This window comes from Alligator sinensis, unplaced genomic scaffold (genome assembly GCF_000455745.1).
Source record: "Alligator sinensis unplaced genomic scaffold, ASM45574v1 scaffold406_2, whole genome shotgun sequence".
In the NCBI taxonomy this organism is placed as follows: Eukaryota; Metazoa; Chordata; order Crocodylia; family Alligatoridae; genus Alligator; species Alligator sinensis.
This window is the reverse complement of record NW_005842543.1, coordinates 28,698-49,038: the sequence shown is the minus strand read 5'-3', so window position 1 is coordinate 49,038 and position 20,341 is coordinate 28,698. Positions and strand designations below refer to the sequence as shown.

The following is a 20,341-nucleotide window of genomic DNA, read 5'->3' as shown; positions in this document are numbered from 1 at the left end:
CACCTACAGTTTAATATGCAGCTACCTCTTCAGTGGAACAGGGCATCTCTTTAACAGCAAACAGCAAATTCCACAATGGTTTTAAAGAAGTATTAATGTCTAATGGAAAGTTCAAGGGATGTTCTAAATGCATAGAAAGTAACTTTTTAATTTGGAATATGACCAGGATCCCAGGGTTTACATTCATTGTCTTGTGAAAAACAGGACCTTTAATAAACAGAAATAGACCTTGTTTTAAATCCCAACAAAAAAACTTACGTTCTTCACTGCTGAATGCTTAGAGAGGAAAAATAAAAGTACATTCTTCCCAAAAGACATTTAAGGAAGAAAAGTTTTTGGGCCAATCTGTTTAAAGCAGATATTTGTATTTTTCAGCATAGCTTCTGCACTTTTTTAAATCTTGAGCTAGCGCTTTTCCAAGCTGACTAAAATACTCCTGCAACTAACCCACCAACCACTAAATGCAGAATATTCTTCACTTCTTGTCCAAAATGGAAGGCACATCTAAGAAATCATCAGGTTAGAAGTCTTCCCAAAATGTTCTCATTTGTGAAGTTTCCACAACTTCCTGGCTTCAGCCAGGCCAGGTATTCTGAAAGTAACTTTTTCCAGTGTTCCACAACATCTAAGTGTAAAGATGTGAAAAACTTACTTTAAAACAAAATGTTTTCTATACTGTATATGAATCACAGAGATGTTCTCACTCGGTTTGAGAAATGAGACAACATATTTTTTCAGTTTTAATTTATCCAGATCATTTATTTTACTTAAGTATGAAATACAGTGGTTCTTGTAACCGTGTCTGCATAAGTTGCTCAGTAGCATCTCACTTAGGACAACATCTGTACAGCAAGTGGGTTAGTTGAACCTGTTAGTTCACACCCAAACATCTCAAGTAAAGTGAGGGTAGCTGACATTCCTTGCATTACTGCTTCTGTTTCAATACCATCTACATACAGTCCCAAGCCCCCCAAGCCATTTGCCATAGGTGTATGCGTCTCCATGCTAATTACACTGGATAAAACGGGTTTAATTTTATGCACTGAGAAACTGATTTAAGAGAAGCAGGAAGCCGCCTTGAAAGAACCAGGACTTTCTCAAACCTAGTGCTCTAACCACCCTGACACACAAACATTTATCTAACATGATACAGTGCCATGGATCAGATTTTAAAACTGTTCTAACACAGATTTTGTTTTAGTCTAAGATTAAAGTGAAGGTGAAATATTACAGAGAGCAGCATGCTCAGTCCTAGAGAGTTCTGTAGATCTCTGCTGCTAAACCAAGAATCTGGATTCTGGAGCTCCATATTCAGTCTTCCTAGTCAAGAAAAATGCTGGACACCAAATAAGACAAAACCTTACACTTTTGAGAGGTTGATAAGGCAAGGAAATGAATGCAGTGCCTCCCTCTTCCCCCCAGAATTCCCCCCAGATAATTACTGGAATAATGCTTTTACAAGGAATGTAAATAGTTAGGTGGCATGCCATGTTACAGCTTCTAAAGTGCACGTATCACCCAGAAGCCTATAAATGGTGGACAACGCTTTAGTTCTCTAGTATGGGAAACTCACTGCATTTTCACTTGCAATGCATCAGGCCTGCACTCACCTAAGGATCATAAGATATGCAAGTGCTTTTTAAATTCGTATTTCCACAGGCAAGGAACAAAAAATACATACTCTGATCTTGCATTTAGTATAATCTGCTGCTGCAAACTTGCCTTGGTTTCATAGAAGGGTGTAAAACAATTGCCAGCTTTAATCTGCAGGCAAATATTCATGTTAGATGAATAGGCTTCCCTGCAGAGGAAAAAGGTAGGGCTTGTATCCCCTATAAATTCCACTTTATCCCCTGAAATTTGCCATGAGTGCGCCCTGTGTGGTATATAACCCTTGTGCTAGCCCTCTACCCAGGTGTGAATTTTATGCACTGAAAATAAACCCTGTCCCACAGTGGGGTCAATGGCAACACTGTAAGATTTGACTTCAGTACCACTGATTGAGCAATGTAAAATCATATTTATTTTATTTTATATATTTTCTTTATGCTACTATACAGTGCAATTAATTACTTAATAATGCATCATATTTGAATTGCTGAATTGTATGTCTATATTAATAAAGTATTTTGTTCCTGAAGAAAGAGTAAATAAACATTATATTTACATTTACTAAAACACTAGTTCTGCATCTACAAAACCAATATATTTTCCTGACTGGCTTCTATGAGAGAGAACACCAATCTGTTAGACTTTCACTTTGTATTTAAGCAGAAATTTGTCTTTATTTTATTCTCCTTTCCTGGCAATCTCTTACTGGTCTGGGAAGATTTTCCTTTAAAAGGCAAAAACAAACATCTCCATTTACCAAACCTTGTAGTGTGTACTTGTAAATTAAATTCTTGACAATTTGGTTTAGATGTACAATTTGTATATTCTTTTTAATGTTATAATTATGCTTTTAAAACTGAGCACATTTCCCTATGACTTACTCCAGCAGATGTTCACTGTGTAATTTTCTTTAAGGACTTGTGGTTTCTCACTGACTCTTGGCATGGGGAAAGGATACTTTGTTGGTTTTGTCTCAAGTAATTTAAACTGTTTGCACTTAGGGCCAAAAAACCTTAGTTACAAAACAAAGCCTTTATCACCCATTCTGCCTTATCTCTCCCCATTGCATTTCTTTACTGATTACTGTCAGCTTGAACTATATGATAATACATGTATTTGGTGTGCATGGTTTGTTTATGCCAAACTGCATTAGCTGGTCTCATGTTCTTGGAGTGCTTGAAGTCATTTCACTAATCTGTCAGTATAGTATGTACTTGTGGATAAATATAGACATGCACCACTCTGCAAGTTGTAGATCATCATATGCTGAAGCTAAAAATTACCCCTTTGGTTATGGAAAGCCTGATTTGATCGAGAGGCCTGCTCTAGCACATATACTGTAGGTCTTCAGCACTTGGATATTTTTTTAAAAGACTAAAAGACACGGCTGCTTTGATGCTGAAAAAGTTACAGTGAAGGTGTGAACAGGATCATGAAACAACTACTTGCCTTCTCCATTTTAGTAAGAAAACAATTTTAAGGATTGGAACTGTTCAGGTATTATTATCAGGCTCATGGAGATGAAAGTAGCCTGTTGGAGAAAATCCAGTGTGACCAGCTTCATAAAGGAGCTCAGTAGGTATAAAAACATCTGGAATATGTGTTTAGTATCTCTCATTACTCTGTTTTTGTTAGATTTTGAATTTGACATTTATAAAGACTATCACAGAGTCATTTTCTAGATGAGGATAATGGAAAGATCACTAACAGTCTTTTGCTTAAGTTGTTCCCTGAAGTCTTTTGATTTTGTACAGTGATGCAAAATTTTATTGTATGCATAACATGCATGTTTCTAATTTTTGCTTGATCTTGGCATGGGGAATCTACCAAAATAATACAGAAATGGCATGATAGTTTAATATTCTATCTGTCCCTGATTATTATATTAATGCCCAGATATGAATTAAAACTACTGTTATTTTCAAGAACTGTTACTGTAAGTAATTATTTATCATATTAGAAAAGCAGGTGATCTCCCACCTGAAATGATTTTGCAGTGTTAGCATAGCAGGTGCATTAACAAAGACATCCATCTTTCAGTAATAACATGGAATCATATGGTTTTGCAGATATCATGTTGCAACTTCTACATTATTGGAAGTTGCAATACAAAGTTCTACAAAGGTTTTAACTTAAAGAAAAATGCAGTACTGTTATAATTCATCTGATAGGGAAGGATTAGTGTTTATAAGTACATCTTGTTGTAGGAATAGCAAAACTTTAGAAAAAACTCAAGATGCCAAGAAACACTGTTTGCTAAATGAAATGGTCTCAAACAAAACTGGAGCAGAATTGTGCTCAAAGCTTTAGACAGATTTTGAGATTGGCCCAATACAAGTAAGTGATTGCATAGATTTTCAGACAGCAATATATATTTATTTATTTATATATATATTTTTACACACATATATAAAGCAACTGCCCTGTGAAAATCTGTGCAAGCACTCACTCTTATTTATGAAACTGATAGTTTAGATCTAAATATATTTAGATTGTCTATGCAATACAATATACTCAGTACAATATACAATACCATACAATATACAAGGGCAGACAAGGTTCTTTGGGTGAATCTGATATCTTTTATTAGACCAACTTAAATAGTTGGAAAACAATTTTTAAGCAAGGTTTTTGGTTCAAAAACCCTTCATCAGGCTGAGGAAGTTTCAGAAGTTGGTGTGTGCTCTTCAGCTACAACCTACACACCTGCATACAATATACAAAACATTTTATTTATATTGTCTATGCCATCAGTTCCATCAAACATTGTTGGTTCCTTAGTCTCTCCTATTCTCTGCCCAGGGCAATGATGTTAGCCTCCTAAAGGCTGAAACATTTTGTTCCAGCTTAAGTCTTTGAGCTTTAATATAGAGTATCTGGAAGAAAAATAATGGCCTTTGATATAAAAGTCAGAATGGATTATCTGATGATCTCTTCTAGCCATAAACTCTATGAAATGCCAGAAGTAGGGTTGCCCACACAACTTTAATTTGCTCCCCCTTGCATTTATGTATTATGGTATAGTCTGTAGATACATGCTCACTCATTAGGGCACAATATGGAAAGTGCTGACAGAATGAGCAACTAGATGGTATTTTGTTTTATCTCTATTAAATGTGTCCCTCTGTACTGTTAACTACACTACATCCATTCTTCTACAGAATTATCAGGTTCCTTGTTGGGTTTTCTATGATGTGCTTATATGTATATTGTATTCATATATGTGTATTCTTAATGGAATAGTATGTGATCATGTAATTATAGACTGTATCATAATGCATACACACTGGGGGGGTGTTGAATGAAGTTTATACATTGGTGTTTCTAATAGTGTTAATATTGTGTGGCACCTTTAAAAGGTTCTCATGGCAACCCAAAGTGCTGCAGCATCCTGGTAGAGAATCAGTGTAATAGACTGCTAACTATAGCACTTGCCCAGGAAATGGGAGATCTTGGCTCCATGCATTTTATCAAATGTCTCTTTAATGCAAAACATATAAGAAGCCCTGGGAACTGGGAGTAGAGCCCAGATGTCCTGCCTCCTCATCACTCAGCTGCATAATTATATTCATGCTTCCTTACTTTCTCTCTGGCTATATGGATCTTGGATTCCTTTCTACGCAGTGACACAACTTCAGTGAGATGGGTGGAAAATACTTACATTGCAGGCTTGCCTCTGGCCTGCTGGTTACAGCACTTCTTTGTGAGGCTGAAGATATGGGATTGTACTCCATCAGCTGCTCAGCAGAAGAGAGCATTGGACCTAGGTCTTGCAGCTCCTTAATACATGCTTCAACTAGTATGCTGCTAGATAAGATGGCAACCAACACCTACTTCTGTTCCGGCTATGTGTTTGAGTGAAAGTAGCTATTGTTGCTCTGTTTTGTGCAGAACAGATTCCTGTTATTTCATAAGGCATGTTCTCAACAGAGCTCCTTGAAGCACTTCGGCACAAGAATGCACAGTTTATGAACCCCAAATTGTCTTAGCCCTGAGATGTTCCCCTGAATTTATAGCTCAGCTAGACAGATGCACCTCAGGCCAGGTACAGTAGCAGAAATTGGTGGGCCTAAATAGGTTTTGTAAAATCATTCACTTAAGCAGGATTTAGAGGGCTGCGTTCAATTGGTACATTAGGTACCCAGGTTCTTTTTTTCAGATCCAGCTCTGATAGACTTGATAATCTATATTTCTTTGTATCTCATTATTCCTTATTCTTTGCTCAGTCCTAAATGATGGCAAGAGAGGGATTGTGTTTATATTTTTATGACCATTTGTTTACTTTTTCATGAACTTGAGGTTTGTTGTAGTTTAGAATAACTGAAGTATATGATGTGCACCTCCTTTTAGTCTTGAAGAATATAAATGTAAAAGAGCTCTAGGTATGATTTGTTATAAGGACGATATCATGTTCCCAGCATAGCTCAGTTATTATAATGGAATACTAAGCAATCAAATTAAGTTTTATGAGAATTAAAACTGGATGAAAAAAGAATCAGTGATTGCTGTGTTAGAGTATGATCTCATATTTTGTTGATTAAGGGACTCATTCTTAGTGGAGTGCAGTATGAATTGAATGGGTGACATCCCCTTAAGTGCAACAGCTGTTCTGACATATACAAAACAGGGAGTTTACTTCTTTAATGTTTATATCCTGTAACAGTCTTTTGCAAAATCAAATATTTAAAGTAAGACTGTTTCCTGCTCTGCAATACATTTCTATGCACTTCAGTGTAAGAATTTTGGGCCTAATTCTGCCAAGTCATATGCTACTGAAGTCATTGAGGGTTAAGGGTGATAAGAACCTTGCAGAAATAAGATGTTAAAATGCATTGGCAGCATATCAAATCTCATTTGTTCTTCTGATAAATTCAGTTGATTAATATTTAAAAGTCATTTCAGGAGAAATAATGCAAATGTATCCCAGAAGAGCATATGCTATATAATGCTGGAGGCCAAATTCTAATCTTAGATGTGCAGTACACATCACTGGTTATCTGAAAAGTCTACATCTGAACTCCTATCTTCTTTCTGCCTTTTTTGGAGCCTGACAAAATGAACACAAAAGGCAGGCATGTATTTTTTTTAGTAACTTCTCTTTAGAATGCAGCAAGACTGAGAAACATTATCAGCCTTGCACATTTTCTGTCACTTGATATTTTATTTCAAATCTCTCTGCACCACCTACACAGCTGCTCATAGGTGTTATAGCATCTGAATTACAGGAGGGGAGGCAGCTGAACTTCTTCCAGTGTTGTTGATTAGCACTACTTTTTAGATCAGCTGGTGAAATGAGTGGTTAGAAGATGCAGCCAGCAGCATCCTACAAATCAAATGTGTTGCTTTTTGTCAATAAAGGTTATGCCACTTGCAGCTCAGCGCCTGGGAACTGTAATTTAGGAATTCCATGCATAGATAGGCAAGTCTGAGCATTTGTTTTTATTCCAGTTCTGCTTTGTCATAAGAAACAGGAGCAGAGCTGAATGCAATGCATATTGTCTTGCTTATTATGGGTTGGTAAATAATGCTAATACAACAACATGTTTTTGTTCTCAGGCAAACTGATACAATACTAGATTTTTCTGATGGCCAGAGAAAATATTTTGGGTCTGAGGTTTTTTTTCTGTAGGGTTTACACTGGCAAAGCTCCATTGGCTTCAGTGGATTTATTCCTGAGTTGAATCAGAATCAGTGAGAGGAGAATCAGGCCTTCTATTTTACATTCGTAACTAAAAAGCTATGCTCTTGGCATCTATGAGAGCCAAGCCTTTTGCATAACAATAAAGAATAAAATGAACAATTAACAACTGAACTATATAGAAATCTTGCATGGGATGAGAGAGCTGAGTGTCAGTAAAAGTCCTGAATGATAGCAAGCCTCACCATGTCAAAGACAGTATAGGGCAGAACATGCAGACTTGGCTCTACCCAACCACAAGATAATAGATTTCATCTCTGGTTCCATATACTAATGTAGATCATACAGTTTGGGAATCCCAAAACTAATATATGGGTTTGGAACCACCAAAAACCACAAGACTAGTATAACCCTGCTCAGTTTATGTAACTTATTTCCTTAATATATAGTTTTATAGTTTTCAGTGATCAACTAAGCTCTTGCTTTGTTTTACTGTTAAGATAATATGTTAGACAGTTTTTTTCAACCTGTGGGTCACAACCAAAAACCACATTACAAGAATATATGAAAGGGTTGCGAACAAACTTTAAACTTGGATCAACAGACTTTAAAAATGGAGAAAAACATGGGAAACTGTGTCTTTTCCCTTGCAAGCTGTCAGAGTTCCAGCCTGCAAGAGGCTGCTTCGGGGCCCTTCCTGCCCCACACACCCACCTCCTGCCCCACACACTGAGGGGCTGGGGCCTGGGAGGCAGTGGGTTGGGAGTGAGGGGTACTGGGTCAGAATTGGCCATCAAAGTTTACAAATGGGTCCTGGTATAAAAAAGGTCTAGAACCACTGTGTTAGAATACTATTGAGAAAAAAATCAAGGGATATAGGATTTGTGAAAATGAATTTGTTTCTTATCCATTTCAGCTTCTCCAGTTGGTAACGGATACATCAAACCAACAGTTCCACCCGTTTCTGGCACACAAAGGGAAAAGGGACCTCCAGCCATGTTGCCCATCAATGTTGACCCAGACAGTAAACCAGGCGAATATGTCCTGAAGAGCTTGTTTGTTAATTTTACAACACAGGCTGAGCGCAAGATTCGCATCATCATGGCAGAGCCCCTTGTGAGTAAAAGGAAATTACTTTTTAATCAAGTTTGTGCTGAAATTTTTTACCCTTCAAGCTATAAATGCCCAACATGTTACAGAGTGGTCAGGTGATAACTATAGATTTTGTTTGACCTATGAAGTCCTAAATGTTTTGAGTCCTAGCTACTGAAGAAACTGCCTTTCCCTCTTTTAGAAGCAGCAGTTGTGATGTTCTGAACTAATGGCCCCCCAGGTTTAAATGGCAGGGACCTGGTGATAGATCATTTTTGGTGATAGGTTTCAGTTTGGGAACTTATTTTCTCCTCTCCTCCCATTTTTGTCCATTAAACATTTCATGAACTTCAGTACAGTGCGATTCATCTGTCTATCTAAGCTTTCATTGAGGCATGAAACTAAGTAGAGACAGATGGATGATGTGCTGGCATTAGTTCTGGTGTTGGGTAGATTTTCTGAGGTCTTTTTAAATATTGTCATATTGATATACATTAATTATTGATCTTGCAACCTCTTTGTTGCACCTGGAGAATTCAGTAGGAAAATCAAAGTTTTTAACTTTATTTTTTTTTACTGGATTCAAACTAGTAAAGACAAAGAATATCACATTATCAGTGGCAGGGGGGTTGGCTGCATAAACTGATAATTGCATTTCATTTCTTTGGTTCAAGTTCTTCCTACTGGCCACATCTACATGAGACACTGACTGCGTAGTTGCTACTGTGAAGTCATTTAGTACTTGTATAGACAATAAATAACTGCGCAGTAACCAAATACTGCACAGTTGTGTTGCCAAATGGCTTTTAGGTGATGCAGCCTACACAGTAGCTCATTACTACTACTCAGTAACATTGTGTCCTGCTTCATACCACGCAATGCTACTGTGAAGTAGTAAAGAGCTACTGCAGAGTCAGCATCTCATGTAGATACGGCCACTAGGAAGTAAAGATGAGAGTAGAGTAAGTTGTCATTGTTTGAATGTATGAGAAAGCCAGATAAATTCCAAAGTTGTATGGAAATTCTCTGTTTATCTCATATTACAGTAAAATTCTGTTAACTGGCATCCTACAAGCCAGCATGCTCAATTAACCAGCATGCCAGCTTGTAAGATAAAGTGAAACCGGAAGTGCCCACCTTTGCACTTTCGGTTTCTCTGACCCCCCACAGCCCAGGACAAAGCAGCCTATGCTGCCGAGCCCCCACGGCCTGGGGGCATAACAGACTGTGTGGGGCTCGCCTCCCTGTCCCATGGAGCCCGCAGGAGGGGCGGCAGGATGCCCCAGACTTGGCGAGAGAAGCAGCGGCCCAGGCCACTCCATTAACGGGCATATTTTGTTATCTGGCATCCCCCATTCATGGGGCATGCTGGATAACAGGGCTTTTACTGTATTTATTTAAGGTACATTGTTATTTAAGAACTTGCTTATCACTTAAAAGCTCCCTGAGGAAGTTTAATGTGACAAAGCATCAGGAAAAATTTGGCTGCCAACACAAGAGACACCAGTGGCTTTTACTAAAACCTGTTCCACTTATTTCACTGTGATACAATATATGTTTACATTTCTTGAACACAAATTAGTATGAAAAGATTTCAGCCCCCAAGAAGCCACGTACTAACCTTATACATTGATTACTTCTTAATGGCTAGTTGACAGTTTTAGGATTGAAAATGATAACACTTGTGTTGAGGAAGATTGGCAAGCTCTAAAAAAAACAAACCATCCATAAAGATTGCACAGAATCAATTGGCTTTATTACCTAATGCCTTCAAGACTGGTTTGACAAAAACAATGCTGTGATCAAAACCTTTCACTGTTCCATTTCATTTCGTTGAAATTGTTTCACTGTTTCGACACATTTTGATGTTTCGCCCATAGGCTATAATGGGGAATCACGAAACTGCTTAAAACTTTGTCATTTCTTGCCTGGTTCGAATGAAAACAGCAGGGAGCCTAGCTCCTGCTGAGGCCACAAAGCCTGTCAGGAAATAGGTGCAGGGGTTTCTGGGATACTGCACCTCAAGCTGCTGACAAGCAAAACTCACGACGTGTGTGACTTTGTGCCTGTTAAGGCGCACCCTCACTGGCACTGGGGCCCCAGAGCACTGGGATTGGAATGGACCTCATGGAAGGATCTCAGTCACTGGCTAGCTACACAGTCAATATCAGAGTAGTCCTTCCCTCCTCTATCCCCTGCCTCTCCTTACTTTCTGTTTCCCTGCAGGCAAGCCCAGCTTCAACTTTGAAACTCAAAATGTTTCAAAAGTTTTTAAAAGTTTCGACTGTCCTCATTTTGTTTCAAGGCTGTTTTTCAAGCCTTTTGTTTCATTTTGATTTTGCTGTTTCAAGCTTGAAACAAATCAAAACAACGTCGAAACGAAACAGTCAGTGAAATTTAGCACAGCCCTAGAGTGCTACAATTTCCACCTGTTTTGCAGGAAAAAAAGTTGGGTGTTATATGCAAGAAAATACAGTATATAATGCATATTATCTTGTGAAGAGTTTTTTTAGACTTTACCTTTATTCCGGGTATCAATTCAGTGCATTTATACGCAAAGGAATAAAACATTAGCTCTATGTGAATAAACTGAAATTTAATTGAGCATCATAAATGCCATTGTACCCTTTAAAAATATTTAATCAATTGTAAAGATGAATCTTTTATTTGGGGGTATATTTTTAAAATACTGTAAGTTTACCAGCAAGCCCCAACTACCATTTGTCCATAGCCTTCTCCTCATTCAAGGATGTATATGATTCAAAGATATATATTTCAAACGTGATTGTTACAATTATTTTTTCTACTTGGTTAGCATCCTTAATGTTCAATATTCTGTACTCTGTGTGTGTGTGTGTGTATATACACACACACACACACACACGATTCCATGGTTCCAAGTATTTACAGCATAGGCAGCCATTACATATTTTACAACCATTATATACTTTAATACTTTTTCAGATCATTTGTTCACAGTTTATTGACTTTGTTGTTTTATCACAGTCTGTTACAAATAACCCTTAAGATGCACAAGAACAAATATCTTTGTTCTTGCCATTTATTTCTGAAGTATTTGTCTCTGAAGTGTTCCAGAGTATCACATTTCTGATGGTTAGAAGCCTGCTTTTTATTTCCAGACTAAATTTATTCGTAGCCATATCCCCGCTCAGTCTGAATTTTGTCAAGTTAATCAGTCTTATAGTCTCCCCTCATAAAATAGGCTGTTCATTCCCTTGGTCATCTGAGTAGCTCTTCTCAGCACTTGCTCCAGTCTATGGTGAAATCTCTACCGAGTATACCAGATGATTTGTTGCCAGGTCTTTAAACAATGGCATTAAGACTTCTCTGTCTTTGTTTTTTCCTTTTTTTGCTGTCATATCATATTGGCTGATCACTGGATGCTATAAATGTAGTGGGTCTAAGCAATGTTTTCCCAACCCCCGTAACAGCTACCTGGATCCTCCCATTCCCTTAACCAGTTTGACCTCTCAGGGGGTCCACCTTGCCACCTCAGTTGCCATGCCTTGATGTTATCGTTGTTCTGGGAGTCTACCCCTAGAGATCAGGAGGGTTTCAGTTCATGCCTTAGATCCTCTTCAAGGCTTTGGTCTCCTGGCCTTGGCCACTTTGCTCTGGCTGGGCCCCTCCACCCAAGGTCCACTGTCCCAGGCTCCTGGGCTCCATCCTCACCCTACTTGGGGCTTAACTGCTTGACAGTTAGGTGGGTAAGAAGCTGGCTGCAGGGTAGGACCCAGAGAGTTCTAATGAATGGATCTGTGTCGCCCTGCCAAAAAGTGGCCAATGGTGCCTGGTGCTTGGTCCAGTGCTTTTCAACATCTTTATCAAAGATTTGGATATGGGGGTAAAGAACTCACTGGAAAATTTCGCAGATGACACCAAGTTATGGGAAAGTGTGGTCACGTTTGAAGATAGGCTGCAGATACAGGTGGACCTAGACAGGCTGGGAAGTTGGACGGGTCAGAGCCAGATGAAGTTCAACACTGAGAAGTGTAAAAGTGCTCCATCTGGGGATGAATAATCCCCAACATACTTAAAGGCTCGGTGGTGCCAAAGTGACTAGCACCATGACAGAAAGGGTCCTAGGGGTAATAATAGACCATAGTATAAATATGAGCCATCAATGCAACGCTGTAGCCAACAGTGCAAACTACTCTGGCATGCATCAACTGATGCATCTCAAGCAAAACCAAAGAAGTGATTCTTCCACTTTACTGGGGGCAGAGGGATGTGGGCAGTGGGGTTCCCCAGGGCTCGGTCCTTGGGCCCACACTGTTCAACATCTTCATCAGTGACTTGGACGAGAGGGTGAAAAGCACCATGTTCAAGTTTGTGGATGACACTAAGATGTGGGGAAAAGTGGGCACGCTAGAAGGAATAGGCTGCAATCAGACCTGGACAGGTTACAAGGGTGGACGGATGAGAATAGGATGGGCTTCAGTACTGACAAGTGCAAGGTACTGCACCTGGGGAGGAAGAACCAGTAGCATACCTACAGGCTGGGGAACTCCCTTCTCGTCAGCACAGAGGCAGAAAAGGACCTTGGAGTCATTGTTGATTCCTAGATGAACATGGGCCACCAATGTGAGGACATGGTCAGTAGGGCCAACTGCACCTTGTCATGCATCCACAGATGCATCATGAGCAGGTCCAAGGAGGTGGTCCTCCCCTTCTATGCAACACTGGTTAGGCCGCAGTTGGAGTACTGCATCCAGTTCTGGGCACTGCACTTCAGGAGGGATGTGGACAGCATTGAGAGGGTCTAGAGGAGGGCCACTTGCATGATCAGGAGGCAGCAGGGCAGGCCCTATGAGGAGAGGCTACGGGACCTGAACCTGTTCACCCTTCACAAAAGAAGATTGAGAGGGGATCTGGTGGCCGTCTATAAACTTACCAAGGGGGACCGGCAGGGAATGGGAGAGACCCTGTTCCCCTGAGCACTACCAGGTGTAACTAGGAATAACAGCCATAAGTTGACTGAGAGTAGGTTCAGGCTGAACATCAGGAAGCACTACTTCACAGTCAGGGTGTCTAGGATCTGGAACCAACTTTCAAGGGGAGTGGTGCTCACTCCTACCCTGGGGGTCTTCAAAAGGAGGCTAGATGATCACCTTGCCGGGGTCATTTGACCCCAGCATTCTTTCTTGCCCATGGCAGGGGATCGGACTTGATGATCTGCTAAGGCTCCTTCCAACCCTACCAACTATGAAACTTTCAATTGATGAGGCCACAGCTGGAGTATTGCATATGGTTCTGGATGCCACACTTCACCAAGGACATAGAAAAGCTTGAGCAAGTCCAGAGAAGAGCCACCGTAAGCCATACAAGGGAAGGCTGAGGGACTTGGGTCTCTTCAGCCTAAAAAAAAGAAGGCTGAGAGGGGACTAGGTAGCAGCTTACTGCTATATCAGGAGACTACACCAAGGGCTCAGTGAACAACCATTCACCAAGGCACCCTTGGAGAAAACCAGGAGTTTTCACAAACTCCTGGAAGACCATTTCAGGTTTAACACTAGGAAAAACTTCTTCAAAGTTAGTGCGTCCAGACTGTGGAATAACCAACCTCTGGAGGGTGCAATCACCTACCCTGGAAATATTCAAGAGGAGACTGGACGGTCACCTCACTGGGGTCACCTGACCCCAGTTGTCTTTCCTGCCTAGGGCAGGGGGGCTGGACCCAGTGATCTTGTGACGTCCCTTCCAGCCCCTAAAAAAGAATCTATGAATCTACTCAGGACTTCTGCTTGTATTGTGGGGAGTTAGAACATTTTGTCTGAATCTTCCCAAAGAAGAGAGGATACCCACCCCTGCTTTGGGAAGACTGCCTGACCCAGCTTCAGAGGGGTGTGGCCCCAGCCCATCACTGATGTTACAGCCAAACCCCACCGACCCACATCAGTCTCTTGAGTGCCATCAAGTCCCAACACTCACCCTTGTTAGTAACCCTTCACCTACAGTACCCATCTGGGGTGAAGGTGTCTGTTCTAGCTGTCTCAGACATTGGAGCCTCTGGTAATTTCGTGGACTTGACCTTGCAGAACACTGCCAGATACTAGTCAGGCTGAAGAGGAACCCCAAAATAGTGGAGAGTATGAGGGTAGGGACTGACATTCAAAAAGCTTGAGCCTGAATTGATTCAATCTTTGCAGGTTAGTCAAACCTGACTAGGCTAAAGCACTTTGTACCTGTACAGACATCCCAGACATGGAGGCATGTGCCTGCAGTGGCTCAGGCTAGAAGACGGGTGGTGCTGGAGAAGCCCTCCCTTCCTTTCGACAGTACTGAACGGGGTGGGGGGGCGTGGCTAGGCCCCAGCAGGACACTCGGATTCACCCAGCAGGGAATTGATAACACAGTGTTTATCACTCCTAATTTAGTATTTATCACACCATTAAGAAAACAACAGAGGGACATTACCAGTTACATGTTGATTCTACTAATTGATTCTACCTGTTGACTCAGCACAGATAATAGCCAGCATGTGGTCTTCTAGCTACTACACAGACACCTCTCATCAAGGCAGAAGGGAGTGGGGAATTCCTGCTTAGCAGGGAGTGGTGAGTGGGAGTGGGGAAGCAGCTCACAGTCTCTGCCAGAGCTGCAGCCAGGGAACCAGAGGGCTGCTGTGGAGCAGAGAGTCTCTCCCAGCCCAGAGAGCATGCTGGGATGCTGTGGGAGTCTGTTTTTTCTTAAACCAGCAAGGGATCTGGGACGGACATTGCATAAACCAGTTTGACCCAAATCAGTTAAGTCTAATACTGCATTCAACCAGATTTATCCCAACCTGGTTTCAGCTATTTTCAAACTGGTTTATGTGCACTGAACATCTGTTCTGTTACAGGTTTAAACCAGTTTCTGATCACTTAAACCAGTTTATGTGTAATGTCTGTCCCTAGCCTGTATGGCTCCCCTATCTCCTCAGGCTTCTTTACTGGTGAGATGGTTCCACTGCGTGTATCAAGAGATGACTACCAGGAATCTCTTTGTTTCAATGTTATCCATTTCCCTTATTTTTCAGTTATCCTAGGAATCCCTTGTTTTTCCCACTGTATCCTATGGGGCCTAAGGATGCTCCATTTCAGCTTGCCCTATTGCTCAAGCTCTTGTTTGGAGAAGGCTCCTTGGATTGGGGCCCAAGCCAGCAGCAGGACTCTCACACTGACCACAAACAACTCCCAACTGGCATCAACAGGAAATACCTGTCCAATGAACCCTGGTCCATCACTCTCTGCTAAGTGTCATGACTTGGTGGACATGTTTGATAAGAAAGGAGCAGATCGGCTTCTCCTGCATCATCCTTATGATTGCCCCATTGATCTTGTGCCAGAGGTACAGATTCCCTTTGGGTTCATTTACTCCCTTTTTGAACCAGAGCTCAGGGTTCTCAAAAAGTACATCATGGAGAATGTACATAAGGGGCCCCAATATTCTTTGTGCCGGAGATAGATGGCTCTCTCCACCCCTGTATCAACTCTGAGGCTTTAAACAGGGTGATGGTTCATAATCCTTATCTGCTGCCCCTAATGAATGAATTATTTGAGAGGCTTTGTCAGGCCAAGATTTTCTCAAATTAGATTTACGAGGAGCCTACAACCTCGTCCATATAAAGGAAGGGGTCGAGTGGAAGACCATGTTTGGTCCCACTATGGGCACTTTGAATACCTGATCATGCCCTTTGGATTCTGCAGTACCTCTGCTAGCTTCCAACACTTCGTGAATGATATGTTTTGAGACACTGATTTATTATAATTTACCTTGATGAAATCTTGATTTTATTCCAGTGATCCAGAACGTGTCTGCTAGGTCTTGATAAGGCTCTGAGAGAACTATTTATTTGTTAAATTAGAAAAATGTAAATTTAACAAACTGTTGGTTGAATTTTTAAGTTATATAATTTCCCCTGAGGACCTGACCATGGACCCATGTAAAGTAAATGTCATTATGAAATGGGCCACTCCATGGGATGTAAAGGGAGTACAGCGGTTCCTGGGCTTTGCCAATTTTTACAGGTCTTTTTTCTGAGGCTTCTTGCACCTGATAGCCCCCTGACTGCCCATCTTAAGACAGGGATAACATTTAAGTCATCCCAAGAGGCCCAAATGGCCTTTGAGACCCTAAAAGGGGCTTTTACCTCTGTGCCCATTCTGGTGCACCCTGACCCCACAAGACTTTTCATAATCAAGGCTGACTCCTCAAGTAGCTCAGACAAAGTAGCACCCTTATGTCTTTTGACCCCTGACTGCCCTCATAACAAATGACAACATTTGGGACTGGAACTCCTTGCAATCAAAGTGGCCTTTGAGAAGTGGCAACACCTTCTGGAAGGGGATCGCCATCCCATCCAGGTAGTCACAGATCATAAGAACCTGGAATACCTCCAGATGAACCAGAAACTGAGCCCATGACATGTCTGCTGGTCACTTTTATTTTCCCATTGGAATTTCATAATCACATACTGACTGTGGCAGAGTTGGTAGGTGGTTGTCATCCATCTGGGCCATGTGGCCTGCCCACAACAGCTGAGTCTGCAGGAGAATCGCCTCAATGCTGGTGGTATTGGCTCTTTGTAGCACCTCCATGTTGGTGACATAATCCTGCCAGCAGATCTTGAGAATGGTGTGGAGGCAGCACTGACAGAAGCACTCAAGGAGGTGTACATGGCAGCAGTATAAGACCCATGACTCAGCACCATACAGTAGAGTGGAGATAACAGCAGCTCTGTACACCTTAGCTTTGGTCTGTGCCTGTAGGCTGTGACTGTTGCAGGCCTGCTTGAAGAGTCTGCTGAAGGCACTACTGGCTTTTGAGAGTTTGTTGTCTACCTTCTTGTCAATCATGACATCATAAGAGATGACACTCCCCAGGTAGGTGAACTGCTTGACAGCATTTAGCTCAGTTCCTTCAATAGTCATCTTCGGTGGCACATAAGCTTAATGTGGAGCTGGCTGATGAAGAACTTCAGTCTTCCTCCAGCTTACGGTGAGTCTGAAGAGTTGTGCTGCAGTAGTAAATCAAGTAGTCATGTGCTACAGATCATGTTGGATATGGGCCACCAGAGCACAAATGTCTTCAAACAGAAGTTTACGGATAAGCTGTTGCGACATCTTTGTGTAGGCCTGTAGCCGTCTGAGGCTGAAGAGGTTTCCATCTGCCTGGAAGTGGATGTAGACACCTTCTTCACCTTCCCCAAGATTGTCCGATGCTTGCTGCAGCATCATGGTGAAGAAATTGGTGAACAAGGCAGGAGTTAGTATACAGCTTTGCTTTACTCCATTGGAGATCAGGAATGGACCCAAGAGGGTGTTGCTGTACTTGACTAGTTCACGCTGACCATCATGGAGTTGCCTAACCATGGGAAGGAACTTAGGTGGGCACCCAAGCTTCTCAAGAATCTTCCACAGGCCATCTCTGTCAGACACATTAGTGAGGTTGATGAAAGTGATGTGTAGCCCCTTGTTCTGCTCCCAGCACTTTCTCTGCAGCACAAATACCATATCTGTTATGCCTCTGTTTGGTCTGAAGCCACATTGGCTCTCCGGGAGCAGCTCTTCTGCTATGGCAAGAACCAGCCTGTTGAGGAATAGTCTAGCTAGGATCTTCCCAGCAGTGGACAGAAGGGTGATCCCTCAATAGTTGGAACAGTTTGACTTGTCACCTTTATTCTTATACAGGGTAACAATTACAGCATCATGCAGATCCCATGGAATTTTTGCCTGTCCCCAACAGGCTATGAAGAGTTTATGGAGCTTGGAGTGTAGAGCAGTACCTCCGTTTTTCAGGGCTTCAGGTGGAATCCCATCAATTCCAGGAGCTTTGTTGCTTTTTATCTGGTCGATAGCTGTGAAAGTTTCTTCCAGTGTAGGACGCTCATCTAGTTTCTCCTTGACAGGCAGTTGCTTAATTAGGTTGATAGTAGACTCATGCACCATATGTTCAGCACTAAAGAGAGTTTGAAAGTGCTCAAACCATCAGTCCCTGGTAGGGCATTTGTCAATGTACAAAGTCTGGCCATCAATCCTATCTTCTGGGTGAAATCGCAGAAGTCAGTATAGAACTTAAGTTTGTCAGCTGTGTCTGCCTGAAGGATTGGAGCATACACACTAATAATGGTGGCATGCTGCTGGTCACACAAAAGATGTATGGACATGATGTGATCAGAAAGGTTGATTGGTAAGCTTTGTAGCTTGAAAGCAATGGAGTTCTTTATCATGAAGCCAACACCTGAGAGGCGCCTCTCTACCTGTAATTTACCTGATCAGTGTAACCAGCACTGGGTTTTATTAGGTTGCCTTGTTCTAGGAGGCACACCTCTCCCAGGGCTGCTGTGTCAATGTGTAGCCTAGCTAACTCATGGGCAACCAAGGCTGAGCATCGCTGAAGGTGGCTACTATCTTCAGAGTCCAGCATTGTACAGATATTCAAATGTGCAAGGTGCAGAGGTTTTCTTTTTTTCCCACCTTTTGAGGTGGGAGTTGGAGTTTTCCTTTTCCTTTTCATTGTAATTCGGCCGCTTTGGAGATGCCCACTAACCACAGTGAGCCAGATGGCTGGTAGGGGGATGAGCATTTCTTTAGGCCACCTTTTTAGGCCCTTCTCCTATTGAGGAGTGAGCAGTGCTATCCTTTAAAAAAGCTGCTCAGATGCACAGGGTGCTGCCGGGTGATGAGGTTATCTCCGGGTCATCATCAAAACAACCTGTATTCCTGAGCTGCCTGCACGCAGGATTGGGACTGCAGTTTCCAGTGTCATCTTACACCTGCTGTTTTCGCCCCACTCCCAGCTCTGTAGGACTTGGGGGGCTTATTTTCTTCCTGCCTGCACATGGTGCTTTAAAGTGGAGTACAGTTTGCGCTGACTGGCCCCACTCTTTAGGCCTGGAACTCATGTACCATGGCCTAGCAAACTAGGACAATGGCTGTCGTAGTGGGGATGCTGTCCTGAGAGTGATGCCATCCAGAAAAATTTCTGGATGGCATCACTGTCAGGACAGCATCGCTCTCAGGATCATCGGGACATGCAAACCTCTCCGCCACAACAAGGTTGCAATCCAGGGAGAAGCCCTTTTAAGCACACTTGCAGCCTTAACAACAGGCTCAGTCTGCTTCCATTCACTGTTGTCCCTGGTTCTCTTGGCTCCTGACTTGGCTTTGGCTTTCCCTGACCCTGATTTTGGATCTTCCCTGAAAATTGTGACCAGTTCTCTGGTTCCTTTGGCTCCTGGCTCAGCTTTGGTTTTGTCTGACTTTGCTTTTGGATCTACCCTGGAACTCAGCACGCAGCTCTCTGACTCTTGGCTTCTGACCTTGGCTTGTGCCCTGGACTATGTCTCTTGGATCTCCCTCTCAGCTCTGCTGGGCCTGGTCCTGCTTTCTCCTGGGACCTGGTCCTGTTCAGGGTCTACCCACAAGCCTGGGCCCCTACATCCCAGCCAAACCCTTACATTGACCACCTGCAGTCCCAGTTGTAACCCTGATACTGACCCCTGTTGCAGAGCCATGTGTAGCAATCAGCCCTCTTTGGAACAGACCTCTGGTTGTAGTCAGACTCTTACATACAGCTTTGATTAAATTATGCCACTTGATATTGCCCACGTGACACCTTGTATGGCTCCATTACCCAATGGAGACATGTAAGAATTTCACGAAAAGTTTGTTTCGCTCCCACCAGTTTCAGCAAATGTCAGGAACATCAACCATCATCTGTTACATGTGCTTTTTTGATCCTTCTCCATCACCCTGTGAGCAATAGTATTGGCTGTAGGGAAGAAGGGTATTCATTTATTTCTTCCTGAGCAATTTTTTTTATCGGGTGTGTACACAGAGAAAGCTGAAGTGAAAACAGTGGTTCCTAGAGTCAAGACAAACAGAAAAAAGGTGACAGGAAAATCTATCATAGACCTTTCCGAGAAAGACATACATGGCTTCGTTCAGAGGATGATGAAGATAGCCGTAATAGAAAACAAGTCATGGCACAGAAACC

General features: G+C 42.0%; 1 protein-coding gene across 1 annotated transcript in view; it reads left to right on the top strand.

The window, feature by feature from the left end:
* LOC102371997 (protein furry homolog) overlaps positions 1-20,341 on the top strand; it is a gene marked incomplete at its 3' end in the record, with an annotated part of 123,645 nt that overhangs the window by 84,300 nt on the left and 19,004 nt on the right. The window contains exon 2 of the mRNA XM_025213628.1: positions 8,166-8,365. Coding sequence (XP_025069413.1) covers positions 8,166-8,365 — 200 coding nt within the window. The remainder of the gene's footprint in view (positions 1-8,165; positions 8,366-20,341) is intronic.